At 38.4% G+C, this 15,714-nt stretch overlaps 1 protein-coding gene and 1 non-coding gene across 3 annotated transcripts in view; both read right to left on the reverse strand.

Annotated features, from left to right (window-relative positions):
- Positions 1 to 15,714, reverse strand: part of LOC126299236 (spindle assembly abnormal protein 6 homolog) — a 232,667-nt gene that overhangs the window by 122,139 nt on the left and 94,814 nt on the right. For both annotated transcript variants that reach the window (XM_049991022.1, XM_049991023.1), the window contains one exon: positions 2,280 to 2,439. In XM_049991022.1, coding sequence (XP_049846979.1) covers positions 2,280 to 2,439 — 160 coding nt within the window. The remainder of the gene's footprint in view (positions 1 to 2,279; positions 2,440 to 15,714) is intronic.
- On the reverse strand, positions 14,282 to 14,354 carry Trnaa-cgc (transfer RNA alanine (anticodon CGC)). Its single transcript has one exon. It is a non-coding gene; the product is annotated as a tRNA-Ala (tRNA).

Consider the following 15,714-nt stretch of genomic DNA (forward strand, 5'->3'; position numbering starts at 1 on the left):
AGAGTCCATCCAATTTCATACTACTCCTGCAGCATTTTATATGAAAACATTGTTGACTGTCCTGAAGCATATGATCTTGGGCCAATGCCATGTAATGTGCTATGTAATGTGCTATGTAATGTGGACTGCAGTGGTCATACTGATTAGGGTAAAAATTGGAAGTTCAGTAATGCATTAATGCTCAAATCTAAAGAGTATTCTTATCCCATACCCTTCAGCTCACTCTGTTTTCCCTTGACTTCTCACTAGTGTTACCCCTTCCTAGTTTCCTTATTAAAAATTCATTGCTTCAAGACAATTAAAAGATGAATTCTCTTTCTTTGCATGAATTTGCATTCCTCAACACTACTTAGGCCCATGAGTAAATTTTTGTTGTTCTGACAACAGTACATACGACACTTTATTTTAACAGTGTTTTTATTTCAAATACAAATTCATATAAAAACATACCTATTTAATGCCAGCTTCCCCCTTAAATATATTATGATTTTAAAATTTAACAGTCTAACATAAATATTAATTTCTGATAGTTATTTCAACCAACTTAAGTGCACAGAGAAGGTAGTAGGTCTGAAGTAGGTTTTATAGAACCATCAAGGATGCTTCCATTTTTGTCCTAGAGTATTAATTCGGTACATAGCTTGTACAGTTGGAAATTATAAAGTTATCACTCCTAACAATTATTTAATAGGTACATGCTTTGATCACTTAGCCTCTTTATTTCACCAGGAAGATGATTATTTCTGGGCACCTCAACAATATAATATTTTTCTCTTCTAAAAATATTCGCGAGTCCACTAATCTTAGTGATCCACTGGGATGAGTAAAATAAATTCATGAACAAAATTTCTAGTTTGTCTTCTCGTGCCTTTTTCACCCTGAAAAACAGTTACTGATGAAGTTACTACAAAAGACGTATTTCCTCAGACAGAGTTAACAGTCATTGCATTACTGGCCATACCATCTTTATATTACCTGAAATGATATAAGGAAACTGACAAAAAGTTTGAACTGAGCTGCTCCTGCAGAACTGCAATATTTTACCATGTTCTGCTCTGTTGAAAATATGCCAGGAACAAGTGTGATCTTGGAGGCCGCAAAATACAATCATTGACAAAATAATCAGTTTCATATACAGTGGAACTACCAGTTTGGCATACCATCCTGGCAACTTTGAAAGCATGCCGAAAAGCAAGGATTCTGACCATAACCTCTAGGCACAGCTGCAGCACTGATCTCATTCTGCCACATGCCTCTTTCGCTGACCAACTGTTTCTCGCAGTCCTATAAGTTCTGTCAGACTGTGGCCCTGCTTTAGTTGGTGAATTCACCTTGCAATCATATCACCAGCCGTAACACACCATTGTTCCTAGGTTTCAGTTTCACTACTTCTTGGTTTCTCTCTTTGATTCCTCACTGAACTTATTTTTTGTAGTGCCATCTCCACTGTCCATTTTACTCATTGTTGTCTTCTGTCTGTACTCAGTGGTCCACTATTGTCAGTCCCTGGCCAGTCGGCTAGCCTCAGTTGATACCTCAAGTCATTCCCAATTTTTTGTCAAATCCTGGTCACAATAATCTGGGCTCTTCAAATCCGTATTTAATGAATAATTTACATAAAAAAGAAACAATATCTGACAGTGCTCCACTGGTATCATATTTTTATTATATCTACCCTATGCAAATAACTTCAAAGGCATACAGACAGAAATTTGCTTTGCGTCACAATTCTGTTTTATTTATCAGGTTGGGATGACCATCAGTGTTTGATATTGAACACTCTTTCTACGTTTCATATGATCACTACTTTTCTTAGTAACACTAATAATTTTCCTTGACTGGGAAACATTTTGTACAGCCCATTTATTTTACCTTCATTGATATCAATAAGGCTTGTTTTATTCTGATTGAAATCTTTATTTCAGGTGTAAACAAACATACTCACCATGCATGTCAAAATTAGTTACCTCTGACAGAGTGCTTTCAATTAAAAACCAACTATACAGTTTACAGTTTGTACCTTGAGTGTAGTTCATTACATATCTCACAATACATGACCATCCAAGGCAATTCAATGGCAACTGCATCCCATAAAATGCACCAGCCTACCTCTTCTACACCAAATTATATTCAATTTCATTCTTTATGTGATTGATGTCCATTGAAACATTTCCATCTTTATCAGCATAACTTAATAAGTGCAACTTATTCCATGCATCATATCTTTGAAATAGTATTTAAAATTGTAAATTTGGAAATGAATTCTGTGAAATACTTACTTGGAGTACTTCCTTGTAGTTAAGGGCAATCTTTCGTAATTCTGTTTCCTTGCGCTCCATATGTCCTTTCACTGTATCAATATCATGTACTAACTGAGAATTTACTCTTTTCAGTTCAGACACCTCACTTTCACGCTCTTCCAGAGATTTCCGTAGAGACCTAAAAAGCAAATAAAATATCATAGTCTAATATTATGAGTATTTATGAATCTGTTTCCAGAGTGAAAAGGTATTTCACCAAAAATTCTTTTATGAACAACAACTAATTTATGGGACTCTTGTTGTCCATTAATGAAATCTTGTTTTAATCATAAAATAGAAAAAGTGAAGGTTTAAATAGTACTTTGATGATGGGTCACATTAAATTTTATATGCTCGTACTGTGCTAAACCTAAACATCTGCAAGTGTGAAGTTGAGATGAAAATATTGTTTATAATGGACATTTAAAAAAAAAAACTACAAACATCACAAAAGTCTTGCTTGTGAACTATCTGTAAAAGACATTCTCACCAAATCACCTCAGTAATGGAAGCATTCACAGTCTGTCCAAGAAGTTCCACAACTGGTATTTCTGGTGTATAAGCAATATCAGCACATTAACCACATTGGTGGCTTGAACTAACAACTGTAAACAACAGATATACATTTCACAATCAGTTGTGAGCAAGCAGTGTTAAGTAGTGAATGTGTGGCCACACTGTATCAACATGAATGTGTCACAGATCTGAATGGAGCAATATCTGAATAAAGTGTTCAAGATATTCTCCAGAATGCTTTGAAGAAGAGAAAAGTGTGTGCAAAGTTTATCCCACATATCTTGACTGCCAAACAAAAACAATGATGCATGTATGCTACAATGGAACTGATCAATTGCCCTTCTTCAGTCATGTAGTGGTGTATTCAATATACGCAACAAATTCATGACATAATCCCATTGAATGAGATCCTGCATTTGGTATAGTTTTAAAAATATTTATTAAATGTTTTTGTGTACTTATATCAAAAGTATGTGTACAAATATGTATCTGGCATGAACGAAAATGATTTGGTTATTTTTCAGCAGAATTTGATTATCTTTTTACATATGGTAATTATTTTGAAATTTAATTATTGAATGTTAAGTCCATTTTGACTGATTGAGACTATAATTATTAATTAAAAACTTTCAAATCAAACTCAAACAAATTACTATCCCCAAGTAAATCATTTGATATTTAAGAGAATCACTCTGATATGTATATAATCTTTGTTATTGTCACATGGTTGGGAGATGAGGTGTTGTGTAAGGTTGACAGGGCAGAAATACAATGACAATGTTGGTTTTGTAACACATACTCACTACACTGTGTCTGTAATTAAATAATTTGAAGGATAATTACTTTAAAGAATGAAATGCAGAATTTGTAAACTTCAACACCTGAGACTTATTATTACTGGTATTAAGAAATACAACAGTTACAGAACCAAATACCCTTCTGCATCCATTAGGAATGTCAAGAAACTTTAGACTATTGTGCCCACAATGACAAGAAAATTTTTACATCTTCGACAAAACAAGATAAGTAAAACCAATTGTTTTTCTACTTTGTGATTGGATATAAGATAAAAATTCTTGTGTCACACATCTGTTCTCCAATTGTTCAATACACTCAGGAGTAATTTTCACCCAAACCAGATCAACGTGTAAAATGAGGTTTGGAAAGACATTTTGAATGTTTGATTATTTTTCATAATCTGAGATGTGGTGAACTTTAGAAGGTGGACGTGTCAGTTGGTGCATTAACACTGTATGTATTGGTATGTGACAAAATTAGTAAGGAATTTTGAGAGTAAAAATTTTCATAAGTTCCAAACAGCTGGCATTACTCAACTACACGGAAGTGTCTCAAGCTGAGAAGTGTAAACACCTCAATAAAATTACTGGGTCAGGCAAAACAGCCACCATGCCACTCTTAAGAGAAATTAAGCAGAAAATTGTTAGAAGAGTGCAGACAGAACCGCCTCCGTTACTCCCGTAACATTACACAAGAGACTAGGTAAGATGCAACAACTACCAGTGAGAATTTGACTAAACAATAAAGACTCTGTAATGATTTCATTAAGTAAATGAAGTGGAACTGAAGACCACTAACAACTCGTGAAGAGCACAGTCAATTTAGTCATTACGAAAGACATCTTAGAGCAGAGCCTCTCCTTGGTGACAAACATTCCACCCCACTAGCTTTTGATACTCAATCTGTATGATCAGAGGTGTTCATGTCATTCACACTCAATTCTCTGATTATGGTGTGGTAACATCTTGTATGCGAGATTGTCCTGGTGTTAATCTTTAACTTGCTGCCCCATGAGACAATCTGTGAACTATAGCCACAACTGATTGAGTCCACCATCCAGCACTGATGCCAGCACAGCAGAGTTAATGAGTATATGGCATCCAACATCGCAGTACACCTGAGGGGGACAACATGGACAGTGACACGGAGAAATCGATAACTCTCCAAAACAGCATGTGAATAAAAACACACACGTCTTGGTCACCACCATCTACTCCACAAACGTGGGCAGCTAGTACTAATGAGACAATAGACACTCTTATGGAGCAAGTTTCCAAACTGGAGAATAGCGAACACCAGAAAACACTTAATGAACAGTTAACACAAGTACAATCAGTATTTGCAGAACAATGGTGTCAATCATGTTTCTGTGGAAACAAAACGGTAATAAGTGCTCCTTCGTCATTCACTGATCCTTCAGCCACAAATCTAATAACTTCCTTCTTCCGGAAAACTACTAAGGATGTTACTGTGTTTATAGACAACATCTTAGCCATGACCACATTAAGTATATAGTCAGATGAAACATGCTTGCAAAGGGCAAAGTTACATCTCACAGGTAAGGCAAAAGTCTACATCTCTTAACATGAAGTGCTTAGTACAGTATTCACATTCTGTGAGTTAGCAGAGGATTTGCATCAGAGGGATAGAAAACAGAACAGTACAGTACAGTACATATTTTTTTAAGGAGAAACTCAATAGTTTAGCACAAAAGGTGAATGAAACAGTGGACTGATTTTCTGACCAAAAATGCAGGATTCATGCACAGACTTATGAGCTGATGCACAAGTCAGATGCCGATAGTCTTGCTTAAAGAAGCAGAAAATAGAGCATTGGACATGTTTCCCTGAGGTATCTACCTAGATGTTTCATGAATATGAATGGAAAAACCTAAGGATTTAGCCACAGCACTTCGCATCACTACACATTTACAGAAAGAGGATAGTGCAACTAGAACATGCACTGAACAGAAAATATTTAGATCTAGTAAAGAATGTTACTGTTGTGATCAGCAGGAGCATTCAAAGGCACAGTGTCACCAACTACGATGGTAATTGCAAATGGTATAGGCATAAGGCTCGGGATTTTAAATCTAGGAAAGAGGACAAGCACAATGCGAAAAAGAAACAGTTAAACGACAGTGATAATGTTCCTTCCTTTGGGAAGCTTTCCCAATAAATCACAGTACTGCAAAAACTTATGCAGAGGCATATTGTTGCTTGATAGCTTGGATGAATGAGAAGTGTTTTAAGTTTTTAGCATTACTGGGGCCCATGTGTCAGTTGCAAGTATGGACCTCATGGACGAAAGGAGACTGAAAATGCCGAGATAAAGATTATCCATAATAAGAGATAACAAAATAGATTCAGTGAGGACAACACAACTTAAGTTTAATGGAGGAAAAACATGGTTTCAGGAGCAAATGGAAATGTTGCCAACTGTGGGGCAAGGATTTTCTGCAATACTCTGATTAGACTTTCTTGTTAGGCATCATGCTAAAACTGATCTTGGGCAACAGATAGTCAAACTCAATGGGAATTTGTTTCAGATAGGTGCAACAGCTGCAAATGTTTGTGTATCACAAGGTACACTTGCTGCTAAAGAGGTAGCAACTAAAGTGTGCCCAGGTAATGACACATTGGATGAACAGCACTATTTTGAAAGAAGTAGTACAGAACACACTAGAGAAATAAATGGCCCAGTTATGGTGCCAGTAAGCCTGGATACTTTCGGAACGAATGAAGCAAGTCTTCTGAAGCAATTGGTAGCAGCTACACTACAGGTAATCTATGAAGAAGACACCGATTGGTCAGATGTACAGTACAATCCCAAGCAAACAGTCAGCATGTCTGCACTATGTAACAAGGTTAGTCACTTAAATGGTAATGATTGTTCAGTCATTGAGTTATTATTAGTTCAGAAGAGATTTAATTCAGAAGGTGCTTTACCATTCACATCCATAAAATAACATATTCCAGTAGGTAGCCATGACCAGTGCACCATAAACAATACAGGTTGCTAAAATGTCCCCAGCCATTAGTAGAACAGTTTTTAGATCAACAGCTTCCAGAAGACCACAGCCATAGTCCTTCGTCTGCAGGTATAGGAATTGAGCCGAAAAAAAGTCACTGGATAGAACAAGAAAACATTGATATGTTGTGATAATAGATGTTTAAACGAATGTACAGCAACTGACACATATCAAATTCCATATATAACTGAAACTTTGGATAATCTGGGACAGTGTAAATTCTTTCCCACATCTTATTTAAGGAGTGGTTATTGACAAATTGAAGGGTTTCCAGAAGATAGGCCAAAACAGCTTTTACAGTATCATCTGGTCACTATTAGTACTGCAAATGCCTTTTGGGTTAAAAAAACATACTTGCAACATTACAGCATTTGTTAAATGGAGTCCTTCAAGGTTTAAAATTGAAAAATGCATGGTCTATTTGGATGACATCATTGGTTTTTTTTTTCCAAAGGTCCAGATGAATACACAGAATGCCTAAGTGAAGTATCTGATAGATTGAAAACAGCTCATCTTATATTAAGTACTGATAAATGTCATTTTGCCCAGCCACAATTTACGTATCTGGGGCACATTATTAGCCAACAGGGATTCTCATCTCACTTCAGCTGAATGTGATTTTTCTGTAACACAAGCAATCAAGCAATTGCAATCATTTCTTGGATTTGCAGATTACCACCAAAATTCGTCAAAGGCTTTGTGGAAACTGCACAACCTTTGACTAGATTACTGGAAAAAAGGGACAGTGGACATCATAATGCCAAGCAATGTTTCAAAATCTGAAAGAGATACTGACTTCAGATCATGTATTAATTTTTCCTGATTTTACATGCAAACAATACAGTTTTGGGCATCATTTTAAGTCAGGCTGTAAATGCACAAGAACATCTGGTACCTTGTGTGTCTCACCAGCTGAATAAGGCAGAGTGCAATTATTCCAGAAAAAGAAATGGTAGCTTTGATACACAGTATTTCATATTTCAGCTGCTATCTCCAAGGCCATAAAATTACAGTAGTCGCAAATCATGCATCCTTGAAGTGGTTATCAGGACTAAAAGAACCTTCAAGTTGATTAACAAGATAGGCACTGAAATTGAGCGAGTTTCAATGTGAAGTACATTCATGTTAAGAAAAAACAGAACACCTTGAATGACTAGAGATAGGATGTTCATAGTCACAGGAGACATACATTAGTATGTTCTGCAGAAATGATTAGCATTTCAATCACCTCGGTTCAGCAAGTGTCCTGTAGCCTAATAGGAACGGGGACTGCCACAGGCCCTGATAACTTGTTCCACGTGTGATGGCATCAAAGCTCCTAAGGCACGAACGGTGTCCTGTGGTATAGCCATCCATGCTCCATTCACCTAATTCCAAAGTTTATCTGTGGTGGTTGGCACTGGGTGACAGCACTGCAGCCATCGTTTCACCATACCCCACACATTTTCGAATGTGTGCATTGTCGTTCTGGAAAATGATGTCTGTGGTGTAGTGCAGGAAGATTGTGGCTATGGGTCACAAGATGTCATTCATGTAGGTCACAGTACCCTGGTCACTCACCGACAGTGATTTGTGGTTGTACTCAACAGCACCCCACACCATAAGGCATCAAGTTGGCACTGCACGTATTGTGCGAATGCAGTCACTGTGATGCCGCTCCTCCTGACTGCCGTGAACCAAAATGCAGCCATCATTTCCAAACAAACAGAACCTGGATCCATCCGAAAACATCTGGTACCATTCCTAGCCCCAGTGACATCGTTCCTTACACCATTACCACCCAGCATGTTTTTGCACACTCGTCAAAGGCGGGCAGAGGAGTTGATGATGTGCACGTAACCCATGCCATAATAAACGGTCACTGGCTGTCACTCCCAATAGTGCATAATGTATTACACCATTTCATTGCTGTGCCAGAGCCGAGGATGATACAGATCTGTCCTGCAGTGCCATTTGAATGAGGTGTCGATCTTCTCGTGAGGGAGGGAGGGGGGGGGGGGGGGGGGGGTGTCTGGGTGGTGCGACCTGATGCATCTTGTCTTGCTCTACAGCCTTCCATGAATCACCATTCTGCACACTCCAGTTGCACTGCCGAAACACTTTGTCCCACAGAAGCAGCAATTTCCCGGATAGGTGCATCATGTTCTCTCATGCTGATAATGTGCCCCTTTCAAACTTGCTGATATGATGGTATTGTTCACGCATATGTCTGTGAGGCATCCTGCACATCCACTCATCTGACACTGATGTGTTACCTTCCATTTATAAGAACAATGAGAGCTGCATGCACATTTTACCGATAGTTGGTGTAACGCCACAATATTGCTCTTGAACTTGAATCAGTGGGCCAACTTGGTTCAAATGCCAAAAATTTCTGCAGAATGTACTAATGTGCATGTCCTCTGAATATGAATGTCCTACCTCTAGTCGTTCAAAGTGTTTTGTTTTTTCCTGAACATGAGTGTAGCTCACAAGCCTGGTGTCAAGCATACAAATTAGGACACGTTCAGTAGGAAAATTGCAGTGTTGCACATATCAGAATTTAATCTAGTAGATTTTAAAAAGGCAGAAACAGTGGATACAAACTGCCCAGTATACAGTAGATAAACATAATTTCTTAAGGAAGAAAGTATACTCTGGAAGTCAACTGAATGCGCTCCATGCATTGTCGTTCCTGTAGCACTACAAACAGAAGTGTAACGACAAGCACGTGACCATGTACTATCAGGACATGAAGGTACGAGAGCTACTGATAGAAAAGTCACAGGTTGTTTTTGGTGGAGACCATGACGTGGTGATGTGGAGAAATACGTAAAAAAACTACATTCCTTGTGCTCAATGGACAGATTTTGGGTAATAAACATGTACTGATGATGAGCGACCATTTCTCAAGATACCTTGTAATGATAACAATACCAGATCAGAAGGTGAGCACTGCAGCTCAAGCCATGGTTAACAATTGGTTACTTAAGTGTGGTGTACCAGAAACTAAAGTCACAAATCAAGAAAAAAGTTTTATGTCTGAGCTGATGAAACAGTTATGTCATGCCTTTAGAATAAAGAAACAGTGGACTAGACCATTCCATCTGAAAGCTAATTGTCATTCAGAACAAATATACCACACCACAGCTAAGATGTTAAGTAACTACATAAACAATCAACATTTAGAATGGGATGTCTATTTAGGCTAAGTAGAGAGCATGTGTAACTCAAAAATCCATAGAGGAACAGGTCTTTCACTGTGAGAACTGGTGTAAGGGTGAAAGATGCCATCACTTTTGATTTAATGCAGCCAAAGATAGGAAAGCAGGGCAAACATGTGAAGCAGTTTGAAAAAATTTAAGAAGAAAATTGGCAGCGAGTGAAACACGCAAACACAAAGGCATTGGAGTGTCAAGAGGGGATTGGGCAGGGTATGAGTAAATTGTCTCCTTGCAGAATAGGACCATGGTTTTTACTGTCAAATGATTAACACCAAAGGGTTAACCCAAGTAGTTTTTGACGAAGTTTCAGGGACCATATCAGGAAGTGCAGATAATTTCACCAATCAATGTCCAGTTGCAATTGTCAACAAAAACATCAGTCCTACATGTTAGTTAAGTTAAACTTTTCAGGAGTACAGTTGATGTGTTGGCCAAAATTTCTGCACCATTACCACAAAAAAAGAAATTATCATGTCAAACATGAATAACAGATTGTATTTTATGAGCTTAGGTCTACGGATAAATGATAAAATAGCAGTGTACTGAGTTTAATTTTGTGTTGGGTTACCTAGATTAATATTTTCTTTTAGTTTGCTACAGCAGTTTTCTTTGAGGTATTATTATTGCCTAAGAAGGCAGGAGTTCCATGGTAATTCCTTTCTCCTAGGTGGTATCAAAGATTACATTGCAATATATTAACATGGGTACAATATTCCTGTGCATATGAGAAGTGGATGTAATTAATAATGAACTCCTGGATAATGGAATCTTTTTCTCAATGCAACTGGGCATTTCCTTACAAACCACAGGTGGCTGCTAATACCCACGTTTAAAATCTGGAAGCAGTTTTAGTAGGATTACAGCAAGAAGAACAAGAATTTCTGACAGAGCTAAAGCACATGGTACCTGTAGTACAACATTAATATTCCATCCTTCTTTCATGGTTCTGAGTTAAGGTTTATTCTGATTGAGCTAGGGTGTATATTAACATACAGTTTCCAGTTGTAAGTTTAAATTCTTGTTAGGGGGTGTTTCACAATCCATCCATATACAGTGAAATGCAAAATTATTGATAAGTGGATACAAGTGCAAACTAATGAAGAATCAGACACACATATTTTCAGGTCAGTAGGACATCTTTGCAACTCTGTCAAGGAGTTAGTCACCACCTGTTCAGTACAGGTAGATCAAACTAACAAACGATCATGCATAATTCACTTGTTCCTAGAGAGTATGGGAGCACCAGAGTGTGGAAAAGTAGTATCAATGCTGCAGTCAATAAAAGTCCATCTAGACAGAGCCCCCCATTTTTGCTCACTAAAGGCTGTTCCATCTCAACAGGCATGCAACTCATGAGCATGCAGCACACCTTGAGATATAAGTCTTTTTTTTTCTTTTTTTTACCATCCTCACGATCCAGGAGGTCAAGCCAATATCCTCATTCCCTGCAACACACAACGTTCCACTGCTGTGCCATACAGCGGTCACTGAAGCAATCGTAGAGCTTATGGTCACATGCGGCAAAATTTGGCATTAATGGGCTATGGCAGCAGCAGATGACCAATGCAAGTGCCTTTGCTACCAACATGACATTGCCCGCAGTGCCTCCCCTGATCCCATGACCATATCAGTTGGACCCTTGATGACTGGAAATCTGTGGCCTGGTCGGGGCAGTTAGTGCACAAAATCCTGCACTGACAACACTCTTGCAATTATGTTTGGTTAGAGGGGCAGCATGGCTCAGTATTTCAGCAAGGGACTTCCAACAACTTGAACAAGTCCATGCCACACCGAGTTGCTACACTACGCCAGGCAAAAGGAGGTCCAACACGATATTAGGAGGTATACCATGACACTTATCACCTCAGTGTAATATTCCAGCAAGAATCTTTTCATGTGATTAGTTTACATCCAGTTGACTTTTTACAACAGTGTAAAGAAAGTTTTATACCTTATGTGAATGACAGGCTGAAAATTAAATGTGTTAAAAACTTCTCAAAAAAGGAAGCTTTGGCAGGGACAAATCAAAATTTTTCTGTAAAATGAAAGTGAATTTTTGAATAGAGCTAACTACAGGAAAAGACATAGTAGCATGAACCAAGTCTGTAAAAGTCAGATTTAGCTTTTTAAACAAACCATCTCAAGAAATATACAGACAGGTGCTCTAAAAAGAAAGTTGCCACTTAAAGTTCAAACGGTTTTAGCGTATAGGCCAAATGACAGTGGGGTAAGGTATTATGGGACCAAACTCCTGAGGTCATCGATCCAATGACAGTAGGGATAAATTTTATAATGTGTAAGGAAAGTATAATTATGGATAAAATTGGTAGACAACATCCGAAAAATCACAATTATCAACAGAGCAGATGGAGTCAAAATTAGAGGAATGCTAATCATGAAAGAAGGGAACGTAATAATCTTAACAGTAATAACTTTCAGCCACACGGACACCAAAAAAACACTGGGATAAAAATGGGAAAAGACGTTTTGACAACAGAAACAAAAATTGGCTTGGGCACGACAACATGAGGGGACAAAAACATTCAACAAACCTGGTAGTGAGAAACTAATGATTGCTCCACTGACAGTCGACAATTTAGGAATGAAATAACAGAGCAATAAATGGTCCAACAAATGGAGAGTAACAAAAAGGTTCAGGTAAAGTAATCAATTATTATTTTTAAAATGTGCACTATCCTACTAATGTAATTTCTGTTGAAAAACACACTTTTAAACCAATTCCACTAAAAGAAACAGATAAGGACAATGAAAACACACACAATAATAAGCATGAATTAATTGACTTATAAGAATTTTCTGAAGGTGGCAGGTGTAAAATACAGGGAGTGAAAGACTATTTACAATTTGTAAAGAAACCAGATGGCATTTATAAGAGTCAAGGGGCATGAAAGGGTAGCAGTGGTTGGCAAGGGAGTGAGACAGGGTTGTAGCCTCTCCCCAATGTTGTTCAATCTGTATATTGAGCAAGCAGTAAAAGAAACAAAAGAAAAATTCGGAGTAGATATTAAAATCCTTGGAGAAGAAATGAAAATGTTGAGGTTCACCGATGACATCTTAATTCTGTCAGAGACAGCAAAGGACTTGGAAGAGCAGTTGAACGGAATTGACAGTCTCTTGAAAGGAGGATATAAGATGAACATCAACAAAAGCAAAACGAGGATAATGGAATGTAGTCGAATTAAGTCGGGTGACGCTGAGGGATTTAGATTAGGAAATGAGACACTTAAAGTAGTAAAGGAGTTTTGCTATTTGGAGAGCAAAATAACTGATGATGGTCGAAGTAAAGAGGATATAAAATGTAGACTGGCAATGGCAAGGAAAGCGTCTCTGAAGAAGAGAAATTTGTTAACCTCAAGTATAGATTTAAGTGTCAGGAAGTCATTTCTGAAAGTATTTGTATATAGTGTAGCCATATATGGAAGTGAAACATGGACGATAACTAGTTTGGACAAGAAGAGAATAGAAGCTTTCGAAATGTGGTGCTACAGAAGAATGCTGAAGTTTGGATGGGTGGATCACTTAACTAATGAAGAGATATTAAACAGAATTGGGGAGGAGTTTGTGGCACAACTTGACCAGAAGAAGGGATCGGTTGGTAGGACATGTTCTGAGGGATCAAGGGATCACCAATTTAGTATTGGAGGGCAGAGTGGAGGGTAAAAATTGTAGAGGGAGACCAAGAGATGAATACACTAAGCAGATTCAGAACGATGTAGGCTGCAGTACGTACTGTGAGATGAAGAAGCTTGCAAAGGACAGAGTAGCATGGAGAGCTGCATCAAACCAGTATCAGGACTGAAGACCACCACCACCACCACCACCACCACCACCACCACCACCACCACCACCACCACCACCACCACCACAACAACAACAACAACAACAACAACAAGAACAAGAATTTTATGACTGTAACTTGTCACTTGTTAGAAAATGCTGAGGTAACTGATTTAAGTGACGACTTAGGAGTTTCAGAGGTGATCAAGGAATCAGGTAAGCAAGATGTGAGCACTTTGTTAATTGATGAAACGTTAAATGCAACTGGGTAAGCAATGCTGAAAGAATGAGAGAAGGGTAAGGAGCAGGAGGAGAAGCAGGAGGTATTAGGTAGAATTACACCTCTGGTGATTCAGAGGTAAATGATGAATAGGAGAAAAATTTTATTTGTTTCAAAGGCGAATTGGAATCATTGGGAATAGATGAGGATATTAGTTATTGTAGAAGTATTTGGAAATACTCACGGAGGTGGTGGTTAGTGTTTAACGTCCCGTCGACAACAAGGTCATTAGAGACGGAGCGCAAGCTCGGGTTAGGGAAGGATTGGGAAGGAAATCGGCCGTGCCCTTTCAAAGGAACCATCCCGGCATTTGCCTGAAATGATTTAGGGAAATCACGGAAAACCTAAATCAGGATGGCCGGAGACGGGATTGAACCGTCGTCCTCCCGAATGCGAGTCCAGCGTGCTAACCACTGCACCACCTCGCTCGGTGAAATACCCACTGACCTAAAACATGTCTAGATGATGATTTTCTAGTTACTAAGCATGACAGAGAAGGTAGGTTACCAGATGTAATAGGAAAAGGAAAATTCTTTTTTAAGAACTGTGGCTGAGCAGTGATTCTATTAGGAAGAAAAGAACATCAGAAATGTAATTATCAACCTGTGCAAAACTTTGTATTGGTGACATAAGAGGAACAGTGAATGTTGGTTTTGAAGCATGTACTCATTGCCTGTAATTAACTTATATTTAGGATAATCACTTTAAAGTGTGGAAAGTGTTATTAGCAAACATCAACACCTACGACTTTTATTACTGCTATTAAGAAATTCTAAAGTTAAAGGACATAACACCTTTCTGCATGCATTAGGAACATAAAGTACCTCTCAACCATTGATTAAGAAGAAAAGAAAATGTATACATATTTGAGAACACAAAGTAAGTAAAATTAATTATCTTCAATTTTTTCCATTGGAAATAATAGGCTGTCCAGTCACATTAATGTGACCACCTGTCAAAAGCCTGAATAACCACTTATCACAGTGCAGACCACAGCAAGATGTGCAAGAAGAGTGTCAATGAGGTTCTGAAAGATACCAACAGGTATGTGGAGCCATGCCAATTCCAGTGCTGTCACCAGTTGCACTAGCTTTCTCGGCTGAGCATTCATGGTGCTAACAGCTCAATCGTGGTGGTCCCACAGATTCTCGACTGGGTTTAAATCCAGGAAATTTGGTGGCCAGGGAAGAATGGCAATATCATCTTGGTGCTCTTCAAACCATGCACGTACACTGCAAGCTGTGCTACATGTTGACTTGTCCAGCTGGTAGATGCCACCTCCTAGAATGTTGAGACCACCCCACAGAATTCCATAAAAACATTCCTCAGATCATAACACTCTGACAACTGTTGCAAGGTGCTTTCTTTCACTTGTTTCGCATCATACATGACAATGGCCACCTGTCTGATTGAGCATAAAACATAATTCACCTGATAAGGTCATCCGCCACCACATGGTGAACATCCTGTTGTGATATTAGCCTTTAAATTCCAGCATTCATCGCTAATGAACAATAGTCAGTGTGATTGCAAGAACCTGACACCTGCTGTGGAGGCCAATACACAGCAACACTCACTGACCATTGGTTGAAGAGACATTGTTGGTAGCCCATTGGTTCATCTGGGCAGTCAATCACTAGACAGTTGCATTTCTATTCATCCACACACACCTCTGCAACCATCGTTCAACTTTTGTCATCTATGGCCTATGGTGCATCACACTTGCCTTAGTGCCACTTTTGGATACTGTCATTTTTCCATGCACTGTATACTCTACCCATTGTAGCA

The sequence above is a fragment of the Schistocerca gregaria genome, chromosome X (assembly GCF_023897955.1).
Source record: "Schistocerca gregaria isolate iqSchGreg1 chromosome X, iqSchGreg1.2, whole genome shotgun sequence".
NCBI classification, from domain to species: domain Eukaryota; kingdom Metazoa; phylum Arthropoda; class Insecta; order Orthoptera; family Acrididae; genus Schistocerca; species Schistocerca gregaria.